Here is a 20,159-nt window from a genome sequence, read left to right as displayed (position 1 = left end):
CGAATCGTTCTGCCCAGGTTACCACAACCGTAACAAAAGATCACCTTCGGTTTAGGGCATTCTCGCCAACTATGTCTTTCCTGTTGACAGTTCCAACAGCCTCGTAACATAGTAGTTCCACTAGCCGTAGGTTCATTTCGTCCAACTATGTGCTATGTGGATTGCTGACTCTGCGGGTTTCCACCCGGTTTCATTTGACTATCTCTGTTCGGCCGCGTCCGGACTGTGTTGATATCTGCCAACCCATCGCTTTCATCGTCGCTTTCCTCAACTTCCACATTGTTTACCGTTCGCCTTGGATTAGATTCCCACGCTTGCTGCAGGTTTGGATCCGCTGCATCGATCCTATAGTTCAGCTTCAATAGATGCTTCAGGTCCGTAACTTTAACAGTGGAGATCTTCGAATGGTAGTGCTGCCTCATGTTGTCCCAGATTACCTCAAACTTCCGGTTTCTCGACAATGGCTTCGACAGCATTCGATTCAGCTTCTCGATTTCGGTGACAAATGAACGACTCACCACGTTGCTGCTTACTCTCTTGGATCTTTTGGCGGATTCCTTGATCCTGATTAGGATTTCCAAAACGATATTTAATCAACCTCTCAAACGTGAACCAGTCGTCGAACTCATCTACAAAGGTAAAAAACCAATCTGACGCCGGGCCATCCAATAACAGGTGAATGTCTCGAAGAAGCTGCCGATTTGAAACGCCCTCTCGCTCTGCTATCTTCTTGAGCTTGTAGAGAAAATTCTCAATACTCATTGATCTTGAGTCCCCCGTGAACCTCAGTTTCCATTTTTCCACTCGATACATATTTTCCCTACCTCCATCGGAATGCCACCGGTTGTGAAGTCGTGGACGCACACGATCCCTTCTTAACCGACAATCTGAAAACAAACTAGATCCTGAAGAGCCATAATTATAGCGGGACTCATCCGATTCGTACTGCTTTTGCTCACGTCTGTTAAAATTGATCCTATCCCTATGGTATCTGGCTGACCTGCGTCGGTGATCATCCTGTTGATTTCTTTGTTCGTCGTCGCTACTTGATATCTCGTCCATTGCTCTGTCACTATGATGTGCACCCGGAACCGACAACTTGCCCATCAAACTTGCCAGCATTCGTTCCATACGTTCCATCTTGTTGCGCAACTCGATTCTGTCTGCGCCTTGTGAACTGCTTTTTGGGATCGTACCTGTCGCCTTCTGCTCTGTGTCCCCAGATTTATTCTGTTCCTGGAGATATGTTGCATGATGATCGAGACCGTTTTGCTTATCTTCTTGCATTTGGCTGCGCCCAGCCCCTGCGCCATCTGCCTCTTGTAGCATGTCGTTGATACGCTCTTTATATGGTGAGGTTGGCGGTCCAATCTTATGTGTTTGCATACACTCTTCAATACGACGTACTAGCTCCCTACGCATCTTCTTTTGATCCTCACTCACTGCCTGACAGCGTTTCGCTCGATACCAGTAATGTAGTAAACGCGACTCAAATCGTGGTTCAACACCAAACCGATTTAAAGATCTAAACAAATCCGCGACTCTCCCAGAAATATGCGAAAAAATATCCGAAATATTTAACGGCGAACGATAGTTTTGACTATTTTTGACATCGGACTTGAACAACGTCCTTAGAAGTCTCTGTTTACCAGCAAGATCAAGTTCAAGGATAGTTGCCTCCAGGAATCAGAATATATTGGCTCAAATGGCACGTTCCCCGTACATAGTCGGGGATTTGTGCCTAAAACTGACCTCTGATCATAAGTTCATAATCAACTTCTTCAGAGTTCAAATGTTCAGAATATGGAAATCTATCCATTTTGTACGTGGATATGAAGTATTATTTATTTATATAATTTGAAAAAGGTATAATGAAATGTAATGAGTATATAGTATTGAATTGATAAAATAAATGTAAAAATATGGTAAAGAAGAGTAATAAACTTATTCTACAGAATATGTATGTATTTACAACTTAAACTAAATTAACCATTGAGAAAATCCAAGCTAATCTAACAGAAAAATTCTGAAGAAAGTTGTACTTTCCAACAAAAAAACGTGCCAAATCTTGTTGGGCGCCAATTGTAACCCGAGACAGTTGGAGTCGGAGCCTAAATCAATATTTAGCGGATGGCTTTAGCGCCACTCCCGAAGGAGACCATTCGCCTTGTTCGGTTTGCCCAGCTATTGAGACCCCTCCTACGGGCGGGTACTATTTGTTTCTGAGTACTGGCTCCAGAATGGTCCAACTGGACTCAGGTACCTTGATTACCAGTCTGAAAACATTCGCTAGAAATCAAAAACAGTATACAAAGAAGGCCTCAGACCGGTATAATTGATTAGCTCTAACGCTTTTTATCATCACGGGCAAAGATCTACTCAAACACAAGGTCCCCAATCGTGGCCGATTTAGGAAAGGTGGAGTCGAAGGAAAAAGGAGTCAACTCTGCTCGCTAAAAAACGGAAACGACCGATAATCGTGAAACTACCTACACCAGAAAATACCAAAAAATAGTTTACTGCAAAAAAAAACTGTTTAATTCTCTTCAACTTATGATTAGCTTACAAAAAAAAATATTTATTTGACATTTCGGGTCTCGAACCCGGGCCTTCCAACTTGCTAGCTAATTTCCTCGCAGCGCGCTAACCAACATGGTCACTGCCTATCCTGTCTCTCTCCCTTCCCAAAGCATATCAAAAATCTAACTACCTAACGTGGTGTTCACCCGAAAATGGGTGGCTCAACTTACGGTGCGTGCATATACAGTCGGCGTGTTTGCGTGTAATACAGCGATTTCATCGCTGACCTAGGATTTTCACGTGGTGAGAAAAATAAAACCGCCGAACAAAAAAATTGATAATCGGGTTTCGAACCCGGGCTTTTTGAGCTTGTCACGAAAACGCTGTCACTTAGCTCACTGAACCGGCATTTGCGGGTTTAAACAAAATTGATCATGCGCATGTCAAAAAAAGGAAATGAGTACTCACACTACCATGGTTTTACGTGGGTCGCTCGAAGATCCTGTCCGCTGGAGATGCTGATCCGGTTGCCACAAACGATTTGCCCGGTCATGTCAGACCCGGTTCATGTCAGACCCGTAGGTATTTGTTTGTGGTTTGGCATAAGATAACGGTGTGCTGTTTACGGTTATAGTAGGTGGGCTTTTCTAAGGTGCTTTGGCACAAAGTTTTCCGTTTTGCAGTGTCTTTTTGTAGAATTCGCGCATAGGAATCTACCATGGATAACCAGTATTGTCTGATGAAACGTCCCATTTTCGGTTGATCCGCATAAAATGGTTGCATATGAAAAAGTTGGTTTGTACGGAAGCATTTGCACCACAATAACAACGTTAGTGACACCCGGGAAAATGCGAAATTACAACTTCTCCGTATCTTGACATAAATTTGATAAATCAGGGGCGTGTGGAGATAATTCGTGTAAGCACATCTCTCTAGAGCCCTGCGGAGATGAAGTTGTTAACGTGGCAGCTTTCGTTGCACGTTACTCCGTGAAACAAACGACTGTGCTTCTTAATGTTTGATATGGTGCATTTGCAGGGCGTTAACTTCTCCCAGATTGAGCACAATCGGCACATTTCTTGATTGTTTTACTTCCCGAGTACCTGTCTTACAGAACATTTCCAAAAACCAATAGCAATACAATTCGTCGGCAGTCGTTTTTGCCGTGTATCTATAGCGGAACGATTTTTAGTTTCTACTCTGGGCAAGATGAGAAGGTAGACTGACCTTAATCACCGGTTAGATTAAAATGGATAATTTTTGTATCTTTGTATTTTTATAGCACGTTCAAGGATTTTTGACGTAGGACTTACGTCTTTCTTTACTATACTGGGTGTCATTTCAAAATTTTCAAAGCGAATGCGTTACGTACACTTTGAACCTTAATAACTTTTCTCCTACTAAAGGAATTACTAATTTTGTTTCATAAATCGAAAGGAAAACGTTCAACGCTTGCTATTGATACCTTGTTTGCTATGTAAAACTTGTTTAGAAAGTTCAAAAACTACTTTTAATGCGAATCAACATTAATGCTAGAACCTATAAATATGGGTGTCACAGTTTGTGTTAAAGCCAAACGTGTCTAAGCCACAGAGCAGAACACACGTACGTGTGCTGCTCAACGAGAAGCTGCATTTGGACCACCAACCAAATCATAGCTACTGCCTTATCGCTGCCAATCAAGAACTGTCGTCGCCCTGCGTGAAATTCATCGCTCTCAGAAGTGGACAGAGTTACTAATTCGCAAGCTGCTCTTCCAGTGCCGTGAGATTGCACAGCATTTCAAAACCGATCTACTCTTCCGGAGCTCAGCCGTAATGGCCCTCTAAGAAGCCAGCGAGGCCTGCCTGGTTAGTTTGTTGGAAGATACCAATCTGTGCGCTATCCATACCAAGCGAATAATCATCATGCCGAGCGGTAAACGGCGAAATAATATTCACAACAAAGGTCCTTATTAGGACCACAAAATCGTTCTCAGAGGAATTACAATTGAAATTTACATTTCGTGCTTTGGAAAATAACTTCCCTCTTATCGGGTTAGTTATTTTCTATAATAATATCCGAAAAATGTGCGATAAAACCAATAAACTGACCAATTGGACGGAAGTAAGAAAATACATACAGAAATTTGAGTACGCAAAGTGACATTGACGGAAAAATGCTTCGATCGTTTCTAAGTGTTTGGCAGCTGAAGTTGCCGATTTGTTTTCCAACGTCAATTATTTGCGCTGTGCTGTACAGGACAAACAGATTTTTGCGCGATTTGTTGGGAAATAATCAAAACAATTGTGTAGTAGATTCCGTAGATTTTACCGTAAATTTGGATAGAAATGATTTTGTAAAAGCATTAATTAGCCGTGCTTTGATTGGTGGTTTTTGCAAATCTTTCAAGAACATTAGTGAATGTGGCAACCCTGCTACTAAGCGAAAGCCACACCAAAAAGAATGATGAAAATATTTCCATTTGTCGCACAAAAGGATGGACTTCCATCTGCACTAAGAAGTTTATAAAAGAGATCGCATTGCGATATACAATGCTCATTAGATGTGAGCTGCGAAAGGGGAATGTTCGTGTATGTACGCAGCAGAAGCGAATTCGGGCAAAGTTCGAATCGTTAGAAAGGATTCTCGTCTGGTATCACCAAAATAGTTATCTGCAAACCGTTCTTATTAGGATGAAAACATAATGGAGAAAGAATTGAATTAGAAAGTTCCATTTAATAACTTGGATTGAGTTTGCGCCTGTCAAGTCTGCTGTACTTTATCAGTGACACATATAAACCAATATTTATCGAATTAATCTACAAACCCGTAGGTTTTTGCAAATCTTTCAAGAACATTAGTGAATGTGGCAACCCTGCTACTAAGCGAAAGCCACACCAAAAAGAATGATGAAAATATTTCCATTTGTCGCACAAAAGGATGGACTTCCATCTGCACTAAGAAGTTTATAAAAGAGATCCCATTGCGATATACAATGCTCATTAGATGTGAGCTGCGAAAGGGGAATGTTCGTGTATGTACGCAGCAGAAGCGAATTCGGGCAAAGTTCGAATCGTTAGAAAGGATTCTCGTCTGGTATCACCAAAATAGTTATCTGCAAACCGTTCTTATTAGGATGAAAACATAATGGAGAAAGAATTGAATTAGAAAGTTCCATTTAATAACTTGGATTGAGTTTGCGCCTGTCAAGTCTGCTGTACTTTATCAGTGACACATACAAACCAATATTTATCGAATTAATCTACAAACCCGTAGGTTTTTGCAAATCTTTCAAGAACATCAGTGAATGTGGCAACCCTGCTACTAAGCGAAAGCCACACCAAAAAGAATGATGAAAATATTTCCATTTGTCGCACAAAAGGATGGACTTCCATCTGCACTAAGAAGTTTATAAAAGAGATCGCATTGCGATATACAATGCTCATTCGATGTGGGCTGCGAAAGGGTATGTACGCAGCAGAAGCGAATTCGGGCAAAGTTCGAATCGTTAGAAAGGATTCTCGTCTGGTATCACCAAAATAGTTATCTGCAAACCGTTCTTATTAGGATGAAAACATAATGGAGAAAGAATTGAATTAGAAAGTTCCATTTAATAACTTGGATTGAGTTTGCGCTTGTCAATTCTGCTGTACATGTACCAGTGATTCATATAAGCAAATGTTTATCAAATTAATCTACAAACCCGAAGGTTTTGTCCTATCATCAGTCCTATCCAAATCAGTGAATGTGGCAATCTCATTCGACATGAAATTTCCAGTAAACCTTCATTCAAAAAGTGCATTGGTTCAAATTATCCATGAATGTCATATGATATGCCCAAGTTTAGTCCTACGTCAACACCGCGGTTATGTCCCGGACATTACCCACTCCTAGTTTTTTTAAAGTGCGTTGTGTTGAGATAGAATGGTGATTTTGGGCCTCGCCAAAGATGCGTGTCTATAAGAACCTAATTATAATGTGCGCAATAAAGAAATCAAATCAGTTCAGTTCCTCCAACAGCAGCAGTACTCGGTTGCCCACTGTGCTCGCAGTTGTTTAAGTTGTTGCGTCTTATTATTGCGTTCTGTGTCTATATTGCTGTCGAGTACTACATATTCTCACAGCATATCAAAACCGGCTCCTACGTTAGACATATCTTATTGCTTATTAGTTAAAATTTGTATCAAATCTACGATTAGAAACGATTTTGTTGCATTCAACATGAGATAAACTTATGTCAATCGAAAATCTTTCTGATTTCATAATTTTAAACGAGAATTTCGAACAGCATCTGCTACCTTCTCATGTTGCTTACAACAAAAGCTAAAAACTGCTCCATTGCTACCAGCTATTTTCAATCCGTTCGTCGTTTTGTCTGCACAGTAGAAGCAAAATATCGTGTTCCAACCCACTATATCGAAAAAATAGTGACGATTACAAGCAAAACGTGGCCTATTGTGGTCAAACTGTATTCCTGTTTAATTTTCGAGACGTTCCTTAAGATCTGTTGTTAAAAGTAGCTAAAGATGTCCAATGTTTACACCCTAAAATTTCACCATGTTAGACTTAGCGTTCTTATTATGTTCCAGACCATCAATCAAGCAGAAAACGGAATATATATGCTCACTGTTAAAATAAAACATTTAAATCCCTCCGGGAGTTGGAAGAATTATTCCAGCTATTGTATCACCTGTAGATCGTTCAACATCCTTCCGGAGGTGCAGAATGCTCTGTTTTAATTGTTTTGTGTCGTTACCCAAGTAATCAGGCACAAAGGCTCAAATGGCACAAATCACCGACTATGCACGGGGAACGTGCCATTTGAGCCAATATATTCTGATTCCTGGTACCCAAGTAACCATGAGCTCTAATTTAAAACTCTAGATAAGCTATAAGTTGGCATTTCCATTGCTAGCTAACCTTGTAGATGCTATAATGCCTCAATGCATCTAAAATGTAAAGCATTACATCTAGCACTATATCGACACACAGAACACAGACAGCGCGCTAAAAAGCTTATGGAAATAAATACTATGAAGCTTTTATAGAAAACTCTAAGTGCTAATATCGAATCTTTTTATAGTGCTTTGATACATCGAACAATAACAAATATACGTATGCGTTCCAATAGCTTGAGCTTGGGCTTGAGCGACCACACCGGGCTGCTACTCCGTTATCGCTCTGGACTAGCTGAAGTTGCGCAGGGAATCAGTAGATAATTAATGCCTGGGAGTAGCGAAACATCTTTCAATATGCAACTCCTGGAAATTCTAAAATGTTTATTGATCAATACCAGCGCCGGCCAGGACCAAACGTAGATTGCGAAAGGAAAGGGAAGAGATATTAGTCCGATACTTGGTTTTTCTAGAGGCCGTATATACTACAGCGCACTCCGCAAGTATCACAGGAGGAGGATATTTGTTAGTAAGCATAGAAGTTGTATTCTACTTCTTCGTTATCGACACCAGAGAGGTGACTCCACTATATGGGCTAGATATCGATCCATCAACTCATGGACCGGAGACCAGCGGCTTTACTTCCCTTCTGAAGGAACGTGACGTAACCAAAGACTTTTTCACCTCAGAAAAATCTCAACGACCTCGGCTGGGATTGAGCCCAGGCCAACTAGAATGATTGGTGGTCACGCTTACCACTCAACCACCGGCGCCATCCAAATATACGTAGTATAGTTACCTAAACTCGTATGCCTTCATTAAATGATGATGCAATAAACTTAAAATCAAAATGCAAATTCTGCACGATTTTTCGAAGAAAAATGCAATTGCAAATATAATCCACAATAGACGTTTGCGTAATTTCAACCAAACATTTAGGTAGAGTTTGGATTGAACCAAGTATACATGCAAATCTTCTCACAGATCAGTGATCAAACGCGTAAACCAAATTGAGACGAGGTTTTCGACTGCCGATCGAATCCCATTTATATAGGCATCAAATCGTCAATTTAAACAGTCGGCATGTTAAACGAAAGAAGAGAGGAAGGGTGGGCACATTATTGAACGTTAATTTTTTCTTTTGCTGTGTCGATAAAGAAAGGAAGAGTTTTTTAAAAAATAAAACAGTTTTAATCCACCTAGTGGTGCAATTGTGCTTTTCTCATTTATCCAAACTACGATTCCATGGCTGGTTATGTTTAATATAATGGTGGAACTGTCTATTAGATATTCAGTGCGATTTACACATACGTATAATGAATCGACAGCTACGAACTTGAGTTGCTATGTGTCGACGCTGAAACACTTGAAACCAGCGGCGGATCCAGGAGGAGGATTCGGGGGTTTGGACCCCGCCAAAAAATTTCAACTTGTTAAGAAATTTTAAATTAGTTTTGAGTTAATCATTTCAAATCAAATTTTCACTGGTTTTTCAGACCCACTAGGAAAGTTTATTCTAGAGGAATTACAAAATTTTATTCGCGTGGAGGGGTACTTGATGAGGGAAGGGCTGTTTAGGGAAGGGTGGTGAGTAATGGGGGGGTCCTCACCGTATCCCCCTAACTGTTAAAATACCCAAAACCTATATAAGCGAAAAAAATTGGCCGGGATTAGGTTGACGATGTTCAGAGTGTTTGCATAACCTTTCTAGAAGAGAAAGGCAAAAATGTGAATTTGCTGTGCGTCCGCACTCTTAAACCCGTAACTCCGGAACCGGAACTCGGAATTTAATAAAATTCAGTAGCAACCTATGGGTACGTGGTACCTTTCATTTGAGACTAAGTTTGATGAAATCAGTTCAGCCATCTCCGAGTAACCGATGTGCTTATTTTTGGTCACATACATACATACATACATACATACATACATACATACATACATACATACATACATACATACATACATACATACATACATACATACATACATACATACATACATACATACAAACATACATACATACATACATACATACATACATACATACATACATACATACATACATACATACATACATACATACATACTGGGGGGCAGCAGGGACAGAAAGGACAGGAGTCTAGGGGCCTAACGAACCCCCCCACCCACGGCCCTACTGCGAGTTGGGGAGCTTTGCTAGGATATGGTGGGGCTAAGATTGGGCTCTTCTAAACCTCTAAAAAAGCCATAACTCCGAAAGCAGCTCCGACGAAGCGAGTCTGTGCCGCTTCTGCTAAGATCCTAAGATTCCAATAATCTAAGATCTAGGCAATAAAAGCACTCTAGCCCAACCGGAGTGCCAACCGGCACATCAGGATCGACGCCAGAGATAGCGGCCCGGAGTTGGGACCCAATAAAATGGAGAAAAAACAAGCAACCTATATAAATGGAGCAGGCACAGTGAATCCGTTTGCCAGAGGTGGGTTGGTGAGGTCACCACCACCAGTAGTAGCTGAAGTCATCCAGCAAGAGAAAGAGGAGGGGAAGTTCAAGCAACAGCAACAGCAGCAACAAAAACAGCCGGAGCAGAGCGGAATGAGCTACACCCCACAAACGCCAAAGGTAGTGGTAGCGAGGCACTTGGTGGAGGAGCTCCACAAGTTCGTGGACACGAGAAACAATGTCCACAAAGACATTAAGGAGATGGTCATCAAAATCCGGAAGACGCTACTGTCTGCCGTGAAAGAGTACGATACGGCAACGCAGAGGGCAGATTCAGCTGAGCGAGCATCGGCGTCGGCTAAGGCCTCTATCCTCCTAGCCCCTCCGAAACAGGGTAAGGAGAGGCAGATTGGAGTGAAGAACACGCCAGTTCCCATAACTCCAAAGAGGACAAGATCCTCGCCAGGAGACGAAAGACCAGGCGGGTCAAAGAGGCAGACGCTCGAGGACGCTGTTGCTGCCGAAGGAAAAGACGCCACCTTAAAGGGTGAAAGCTGGAGTACCGTTGTAGGTCGGAAGGAGAAACGCGGGAAACAGCAAAAAAGGAAGGAGCATCGAAAAGGGGAGCAGAAGAGGAAATCAGAACCCTCGGCTCGTCAGAAGCCGCCTAAGGGAGAAGCCGTGCTCGTCAAAGCAAATGACGAGACTACGTACGCAGCACTGCTCAAAAAGATCAAAGAGGACCCGGAGTTGAAAGATTTGGGGGAAAACGTGTTAAGAGTCAGGCGTACCCAAAAAAATGAGATGCTCCTCGAGCTTAAGAAGAATACTACGACTAGTAGCTCTGCTTTGCAGGAGACTATAACTAAATCAATGGGTGGAAAGGCAGAAGTTAAAGCCTTAAGCCCGGAGATGGTAATTGTGTTCAAGGACCTCGACGAAATAACGACGGAAGACGAGCTGAGAGGTGCTATGAAGCAGCAGTGCAAACTGGGCAAGGTGCACATGACGATCCGGTTAAGGAAGGGATACGGAGGAACGCAGACAGCGATGATTCGTTTACCGGTAACCGCTGCAGACAAGGCGCTGGAGGTAGGTGTTGCCGGACAGCAGTGAAAACTAGCAAATCTATGAATCTTCTTTATTCGTTGTGAATCAAGGTTGGATTATAAATTCCTGCATGGAGGATAATCTTGTGTTAGGATTAAGTTTTAGGGTATAAGTACAAATTCTTACTGTTAATGTTTTCGCTGCCGTACAGAGCTGTCTAAATCGTACCCGTACAGTAATCAGTCTGTGTCCTAGCATTTAAGTATAATAGTATTAGAGATTCACGGTAATCAAATAAGCTAGCTTGGACTACTAACCTTAATGACCTGTTCGGTTTCGAAGTCTATTTAAATTGTAATTTAAATGTGCTCCTAATGGTATTGTTCGCACAGTCTTCGATCCGTACTGTTTCTCCGTATCAATTGTATCCGTACTGTTTCCTACCCGCACTAACTCTGTCCGTACCGTAGCTTTAATTCCTGTTAGGTTCAATTTTAGGTATTTATAAACATCTAATATAATTAAACTTACCACAGTACAGTTAGGGTAGATTTAGTTAGAAATGGGAACAATTATTTAACTTGAGAATTGGGTTAATTTATAACAATTGTGAAAATGTGTTCTAGCTTACGCTACTTTTTACCGAATGACTTGACTTTTTTTCTTTCTTCCTATCTGACTGTCTTGTCCGTGACCGATATTCGTGCCAATCCCTCGAGAAGGCGAAGGGCGCGGTTTGTTGATGTTGATTTGCTGTATGGGCGCCGAGGGGCTCGCTGAACTGTATGGCGCTATTAACACTCCCCCCGGAATGCGGTTAGGGTCTTCCTGAAGAGCATTCTTCTCAACGCCTACGTCCAGGACAGCGAGTTTAACGGCAGGTCTCTCGTAGATTCCGTTGGCTGTCTGCACCGTCGCCCATCTCACTTGTCCATCTGCACCAGGTTTGACACAGATAACTCGACCCTTCGGCCAGCAGTTCCGCCGTAGGTTTGGGTCCACGATGATGACGACGTCGCCGACTGCAATGGGTTTTACTGGTGTGAGCCACTTCGGTTTCCGAGTTAGTGTTTCGCTACTTTTTACCGAATGACTTGACTTTTTTTCTTTCTTCCTATCTGACTGTCTTGTCCGTGACCGATATTCGTGCCAATCCCTCGAGAAGGCGAAGGGCGCGGTTTGTTGATGTTGATTTGCTGTATGGGCGCCGAGGGGCTCGCTGAACTGTATGGCGCTATTAACACTCCCCCCGGAATGCGGTTAGGGTCTTCCTGAAGAGCATTCTTCTCAACGCCTACGTCCAGGACAGCGAGTTTAACGGCAGGTCTCTAGTAGATTCCGTTGGCTGTCTGCACCGTCGCCCATCTCACTTGTCCATCTGCACCAGGTTTGACACAGATAACTCGACCCTTCGGCCAGCAGTTCCGCCGTAGGTTTGGGTCCACGATGATGACGACGTCGCCGACTGCAATGGGTTTTACTGGTGTGAGCCACTTCGGTTTCCGAGTTAGTGTTGGAAGATAGTCTCTAACCCACAGCTTCCAGAATCGGTTAGCCATGGTCTGCGAACGTTGCCAGCTGTTTCGTAGAGCTGCAGAGCTGTCGTCAAACGGCACCCACGGTTGTAGGCCATTTTGAGTACCCAGCAGAAAGTGGTTGGGCGTCAGCACTGGAGATTCGTCATCCTCCAGCGGGACGCTAGTGAGTGGCCGCGAGTTGAGAACGTTCTCTACTTCCACCAACGCGTTCTGGAGCACCTCGTGAGTTGGCGTAGTATTCGATTGCAGCACAGTTAGGTTCCGTTTCACGGACTGAACCAGACGCTCCCATGCTCCCCCCATGTGGGGAGAGGCAGGCGGATTGAAAGTCCATTCCGTTCGAGCCGTAGTGAACTCCCGCATCAGCCGGTCGTCGTCGAGTTCCTGTAGCGCTAGCTGTAGCTCCTTACTGGCGCCCTGGAAGTTTGTGCCACGGTCGCTGTAGATCACTGCCGGAACTCCACTTCTAGCAAAGATGTTGCGTATAGCCATCATACAGGAATCTGTCGTCAGTGTGTGAGCGAGTTCTAAGTGTACGGCGCGAATGGTAAGACATGTTGCCAGTACCCCCCAACGTTTCTCTGTGCGTCGTCCAACGGATACCGTCATTGGGCCAAAATAGTCTATCCCCATGTACGTAAATGGTCGAGCAAAGGCAGCCAGGCGAGCGAGTGGTAGATCGGCCATCGCAGGTGGTTGCGGGGCAGCCTGGTTATTTTTACACTGTTGGCACTCCTTCCGGATCGCACGGTACGTTGCCTTCAGACGTGGACTGCGGAATCGCTGGCGAAGCTCGTTGATGATCGTCTCATGGTTCTGGTGGTTAAACTGCTTGTGTGCGTTGGACACGATAAGCCTAGTGATGTGGTGATTCCGTGGAAGAATAACGGGATTAGCGGCGTCGTAATCTGTGAATTTACATTCTTGGGTTCAGCCGCGGGCCCTTAGAGCGCCGTTCTTGTCAAGAAAGGCGCACATCTTGCGTAGCGAACTGTTGTTTTTTATAAACTTGCGTTGCTGGGTGGTTGATAATGGTTCATTCAGGACTACTATCTCATCGGGATACGCACTGCGCTGTGCAAGACGAAACAGGTAATTTTCCGCTTTTCTTAGCTCGTCACGAGTCAGAGGGCCACTCTGCCTTGGTTTTTTCATCTTAGCTTGCCTCAGGTTGTCCACGAAACGGGTCACATAAGCCATTCGGCGCAGTAGAGAAGACCATTCCGAGAAATCATGTGGCTGAACCACTGGGTCCAACGGCATGGTATGAAGTAGAAGATGAGGCCGCAACTCCTCTTTAGTCGATCCAAATGAGTGCGGGGAAACAGGCCATGCTTCCCTCGGTTGCCAGAGAAAATTGGGACCGCAAAACCATCGACTAGAGGCAGTCATATCTGGAGCTCGTGTCCATTTGGTTTCCTCGTCTGCCACGTTCAGCTTCGTTGGCACCCACTGCCATTCGTTGACGTTCGTCGTTTCCAGGATCTCGCTAACACGGAAGGCCACGAATTGGCTATACCGACGGTGATCCGAGTTGAGCCAGCAGAGGACATCTCTGGAGTCAGTACAGAAGAAACGTTGATTGATTTTGACGGATAGCGATTTGGCAATGGTTCCCGCTAATCTCACGCCTATCACGGCGGCTTGCAGTTCGGACTTCGGAATGGAGAGAAACTTTAGCGGCGCGACTCTCGTCTTTGCTCCGGCCAGTCTGCATTCGATGGTTTCTCCTTCCTGAAAACGCAAATACACTGCAGCTGCAAAGACGTTCTCGCTTGCGTCGACGAACGTGTGCAGTTGTACCACCGTTCCGTCCGTCGCGGATGTGAGTGTTCGGTAGCATCGAGGTATTTCGATAGACGATACCTGCGGCAACACTGTCAGCCATGCCAACCACTTTTGAAACAACGACTCATCGATGGGGTCATCACAGCCGACTGAAGTTCTCCAGATTTCTTGCAGCAAGGATTTTAGTTGCATTAGGAAGTGTGCTATGAGTCCTAAGGGATCGAATATCATCATTAACGTACGAAGCACATCGCGTTTTGTCGGTCGTCGCTGCCCACTGATCAGTAGCTGCTCGTACCGCGGTGACATTTTATATGTGAAGCAGTCTGTTGAGGTGTTCCACCACATTCCGAGAACCCGTTCTGACACGTGTTTGTCGCCGATACTGAGACTTTTCTCATCGGAGCCTGTTTCATAGCTGCCACAACTCTGGGTGAGTTGGAGATCCAGTTCCGCATTTCGAAGCCTGCTGACCTGTGCACTGTCTGTACTTCTCGAACCACTTGTATTGCTTCCTCCTCAGATTCCACACTCAGAAGCATATCGTCAACGTAGTGTTGCTTTACGATTGCGTGAACTGCTGTGTTCTTGTTCGAATCTCTTCGCATTGTAATTTTTTACGTATTGTGCCGTACTCGGCGAGCAGCATGCGCCGAACGTCATTACCTGCACTACGTAGACGCTAGGGTCGATATCTGTCTCGCAGGCCTTCCAGAAGAAGCGTTGGCAATGATGGTCGTCCTCCCGCATCCTTACTTGGTGGTACATCTCACGGATGTCGCCGCATACCGCTGTCCGAAACTCCCGGAACTGGATCAGAACAGATAGAAGAGATGTCAGTTGGTCTGGGTCTTTTAACAGAACTGAGTGGAGTGAAATTCCAAAGGCGGTGGCAGCTGCATCCCATACGAGTCTCGTTTTGCCCGGCTTGTTCGGATTGACGATTGGAAATATCGGAAGGTACCAAACTCGTGCGCGGTTTACTTCCAGCTCGTCCGCGGACAACTTGCGAATGTAGCCTTTGTTGATATGATCCTGGATTTTCGCGTTCAATTCGCCCGCTAGAAGTGGATCCTTCTTCATGCGGTTATCTAGGCATCGCCATCTTCGCAGTGCCATCGCTGCACTATCCGGAAGTCGGACCGAATCGTACTTCCATAGAAGCCCGGATTCGAAACGGCTGTCTACGGGCCGAGTGAGTGATTCCAGCATTGACTGTGCTCGTTGTTCCTCGTGTGACAGAAGTAGTTTACTTTGCTTAGAAATTCCCAAGCTGTCGAGGGCAAAAAAACCTTTGACGAGTTCGTGAAGATCTTCACCGGTCTCTCTGTTGCACTGGCAAATCTGTAGCGCATGATAGTTTACGTAGTGCCCTGCATTCTTCTCTCCCACACAACTGCCGAAAACAATCCAGCCGAGACGTGTTTTGATTGCAATCGGCTCATTTAACTGTCCTTCGCGACTCTTCATTGCATATCCGAGACTGGCATTATCCAGACCGATTAGGATTCGCGGATTGGCCTCGTTATACGACTCAATCGGTAGTCCCATGAGGTGCTGGTATCTCTGCTTCAACTCCGCGGTAAGCAGAGTCTGTGGTCGGATCTGTAAGTTTCCAATCGTTCGCACACTGGATAGGTCATACCTTTTGATCGGGTTCGTTACGCTGGAGATTTGAAGATTAACGTTTTGTGATTTGTTTTCGATCTTGGTGGTTTCGCCTGTCCACTTCAGGCACAGTGGATTCTTTGGTCCCTTCAACCCGAGCTCGTCTGCTAAACTCTGTTCTAGAAGCATGAGTTCTGAGCCGTCGTCCAGGAATGCGTAGGTTCGAATTGCCTTCGATGGACCGTATAAAGTGACCGGTACTACTCTGAACAAGATCTCCGACTGCACTTGGTGCACGTTGCAGCTTTTCTCGTAAACGGCGGCTGCTGTAGGAGATTCGCCAGATCTAGAGTTTTCGTAACCGTGAAGCAGAGGATGGTGCAGATATGTACAGCCGTTCTTTCCGCATGGTTTTTCTTGTTTACATGACCCGTTGTGCTTACGTAGGCATTTGCGACAAAGTTTGTAAGTTCTTACTGTCGCCCACTTCGAATCGTAGCTTAAGGCCACGAACTGTTTGCATTCGGCCAGCATCGTACAATCCCCTTTGCACGACACGCACTTCTTGATGTCAACGATGGTTGGTTTCTGTGGAGAGTTGGCTGTTTTCGAATCCTTAGAGTCTATTTCCGAGTGAACATTCAACGAACCATCCCGCTTAGTACCGCGAAACCGTTGATCGCTGTATACGGTATCTACGACCGCACTTGCATCCTCTGCTGTCTCGTACAGCCACGTACTGAAATCCAATAGGTTGGGTGTAGGGTTATTCCTTGAGAACCTGGCCCAGCTCAGCTTCAACGTTGGTGGCAGCCTCCCTACTAACTCGTATCGGAGCGATGCATTGTAGACGAAGTCGCTAACCTCACACGCTTGAATGGTAGCGACCAAATTCTCAACTGTCAGCGCAAAGTTCACCACTGTCTCCAACTTCTCGATGCTCGGCGACGGCAATGATCGTATCTTCTTGATAACCGCCTGCACGATTGCTTCTGGTCGTCCATAGAGCATCTTGAGAGTTGAAAGGACTCTCGCAACGTTCGATGGGTGGAGCAGACGACATCTTACTGCTTCCAATGCTCTTCCTTTCAAGCACTTACGCAACCGTAACATATTTTCCTCATCTGAGTCGACGAGTTAAAAATCGAGAAGAACAGCGGCCAATCTTCCGGATTACCGCTGAAGTCCGGCAGATCCTTCGAAACTGCCTGGCGTGCGGCGATTTGACTTCGATTCAACATTCTAAAATTCCAAAATACCAAAATTTCAAAATTCCAAAATTCCAAAATTCAAAAATTCCAACATTCCAAAATTCCAACATTCCAACATTCCAACATTCCAAAATTCCAATATCCCAATATTCCAAAATTCCAAAATTCCAAAATACCAAAATTCCAAAATTCCAACATTCCAACATTCCAACATTCCAAAATTCCAAAATTCCAATATTCCAATATTCCAAAATTCCAAAATTCCAAAATTCCAAAATTCCAAAATTCCAAAATTCCAAAATTCCAAAATTCCAATATTCCAAAATTCCAAAATTCCAAAATTCAAAAATTCCAACATTCCAAAATTCCAACATTCCAACATTCCAAAATTCCAATATTCCAATATTCCAATATTCCAAAATTCCAAAATTCCAAAATTCCAAAATTCCAAAATTCCAAAATTCCAAAATTCCAAAATTCCAAAATTCCAAAATACCAAAATTCCAAAATTCCAAAATTCCAACATTCCAACATTCCAACATTCCAGCATTCCAAAATTCCAAAATTCCAAAATTCCAATATTCCAATATTCCAATATTCCAATATTCCAAAATTCCAAAATTCCAAAATTCCAAAATTCCAAAATTCCAAAATTCCAAAATTCCAAAATTCCAAAATTCCAAAATTCCAAAATTCCAAAATTCCAAAATTCCAAAATTCCAAAATTCCAAAATTCCAAAATTCCAAAATTCCAAAATTCCAAAATACCAAAATACCAAAATTCCAAAATTCCAAAATTCCAAAATTCCAAAATTCCAAAATTCCAAAATTCCAAAATTCCAAAATTCCAAGATTCCAAAATTCCAAAATTCCAAAATTCCAAAATTCCAAATTTCCAAATTTCCAAAATCCCAATATTCCAAAATTCCAAAATTCCAAAATTCCAAAATTCCAAAATTCCAAATTCCAAAATTCCAAAATTCCAAAATTCCAAAATTCCAAAATTCCAAAATTCCAAAATTCCAAAATTCCAAAATTCCAAAATTCCAAAATTCCAAAATTCCAAAATTCCAAAATTCCAAAATTCCAAAATTCCAAATTTCCAAAATTCCAAAATTCCAAAATTCCAACATTCCAAAATTCCGAAATTCCAAAATTCCAAAATTCGAAAATTCGAAAATTCGAAAATTCGAAAATTCGGAAATTCGGAAATTCGAAAATTCGAAAATTCGAAAATTCGAAAATTCGAAAATTCGAAAATTCGAAAATTCCAAGATTCCAAGATTCCAAGATTCCAAGATTCCAAGATTCCAAGATTCCAAAATTCCAAAATTCCAAAATTCCAAAATTCCAAAATTCCAAAATTCCAAAATTCCAAAATTCCAAAATTCCAAAATTCCAAAATTCCAAAATTCCAAAATTCCAAAATTCCAAAATTCCAAAATTCCAAAATTCCAAAATTCCAAAATTCCAAAATTCCAAAATTCCAAAATTCCAAAATTCCAAAATTCCAAAATTCCAAAATTCCAAAATTCCAAAATTCCAAAATTCCAAAATTCCAAAATTCCAAAATTCCAAAATTCCAAAATTCCAAAATTCCAAAATTCCAAAATTCCAAAATTCCAAAATTCCAAAATTCCAAAATTCCAAAATTCCAAAATTCCAAAATTCCAAAATTCCAAAATTCCAAAATTCCAAAATTCCAAAATTCCAAAATTCCAAAATTCCAAAATTCCAAAATTCCAAAATTCCAAAATTCCAAAATTCCAAAATTCCAAAATTCCAAAATTCCAAAATTCCAAAATTCCAAAATTCCAAAATTCCAAAATTCCAAAATTCCAAAATTCCAAAATTCCAAAATTCCAAAATTCCAAAATTCCAAAATTCCAAAATTCCAAAATTCCAAAATTCCAAAATTCCAAAATTCCAAAATTCCAAAATTCCAAAATTCCAAAATTCCAAAATTCCAAAATTCCAAAATTCCAAAATTCCAAAATTCCAAAATTCCAAAATTCCAAAATTCCAAAATTCCAAAATTCCAAAATTCCAAAATTCCAAAATTCCAAAATTCCCAAATTCGAAAATTCGAAAATTCGAAAATTCGAAAATTCGAAGATTCGAAAATTCCAAAATTCGAAAATTCGAAAATTCGAAAATTCGAAAATTCGAAAATTCGAAAATTCGAAAATTCCCAAATTCGAAAATTCCAAAATTCCAAAATTCCAAAATTCCAAAATTCCAAAATTCCAAAATTCCAAAATTCCAAAATTCCAAAATTCCAAAATTCCAAAATTCCAAAATTCCAAAATTCCAAAATTCCAAAATTCCAAAATTCCAAAATTCCAAAATTCCAAAATTCCAAAATTCCAAAATTCCAAAATTCCAAAATTCCAAAATTCCAAAATTCCAAAATTCCAAAATTCCAAAATTCCCAAATTCCAAAATTCCCAAATTCGAAAATTCGAAAATTCGAAAATTCGAAAATTCAAAAATTCGAAAATTCGAAAATTCGAAAATTCGAAAATTCGAAAATTCCCAAATTCGAAAATTCCCAAATTCGAAAATTCGAAAATTCCAAAATTCGAAAATTTCGAAATTCCAAAATTCCAAAATTCCAAAATTCCAAAATTCCAAATTTCCAAAAATCCAAAATTCCAAAATTCCAAAATTCCAAAATTCCAAAATTCCAAAATTCTAAAATTCCAATATTCCAAAATTCCAAAATTCCAAAATTCCAAAATTCCAAAATTCCAAAATTCCAAAATTCCAAAACTCCAAAATTCCAAAATTCCAAAATTCCAAAATTCCAAAATTCCAAAATTCCAAAATTCCAAAATTCCAAAATTCCAAAATTCCAAAATTCCAAAATTCCAAAATTCCAAAATTCCAAAATTCCAAAATTCCAAAATTCCAAAATTCCAAAATTCCAAAATTCCAAAATTCCAAAATTCCAAAATTCCAAAATTCCAAAATTCCAAAATTCCAAAATTCCAAAATTCCAAAATTCCAAAATTCCAAAATTCCAAAATTCCAAAATTTCAAAATTTCAAAATTTCAAAATTCCAAAATTCCAAAATTCCAAAATTCTAAAATTCCAAAATTCCAAAATTCCAAAATTCCAAAATTCCAAAATTCCAAAATTCCAA

General features: G+C 41.7%; 1 protein-coding gene and 1 long non-coding RNA gene across 2 annotated transcripts; both read right to left on the bottom strand.

The window, feature by feature from the left end:
* Positions 1-10,920: 10,920 nt before the first annotated feature.
* On the bottom strand, positions 10,921-12,440 carry LOC131676359 (uncharacterized). Its single transcript, XR_009303155.1, has 3 exons — positions 11,186-12,440; positions 11,055-11,119; positions 10,921-10,994 (listed from the first exon to the last, which is right to left on the bottom strand). It is a non-coding gene; the product is annotated as an uncharacterized LOC131676359 (long non-coding RNA).
* Positions 12,441-12,548: 108 nt separating this feature from the next.
* LOC131675913 (uncharacterized) lies at positions 12,549-16,813 on the bottom strand. Its single transcript, XM_058955040.1, has 5 exons — positions 14,861-16,813; positions 14,493-14,781; positions 13,383-14,406; positions 12,626-13,262; positions 12,549-12,566 (listed from the first exon to the last, which is right to left on the bottom strand). Exons 1-5 carry the CDS (start codon positions 16,811-16,813, stop codon positions 12,549-12,551), a joined length of 3,921 nt encoding a protein of 1,306 aa, XP_058811023.1.
* Between the last annotated feature and the right edge of the window lie 3,346 nt (positions 16,814-20,159).

The sequence above is a fragment of the Topomyia yanbarensis genome, chromosome 1 (assembly GCF_030247195.1).
Source record: "Topomyia yanbarensis strain Yona2022 chromosome 1, ASM3024719v1, whole genome shotgun sequence".
Taxonomy (NCBI): domain Eukaryota; kingdom Metazoa; phylum Arthropoda; class Insecta; order Diptera; family Culicidae; genus Topomyia; species Topomyia yanbarensis.
Note: the sequence above shows the minus strand (reverse complement) of the source record. Positions and strands in the feature narration are given on the sequence as shown.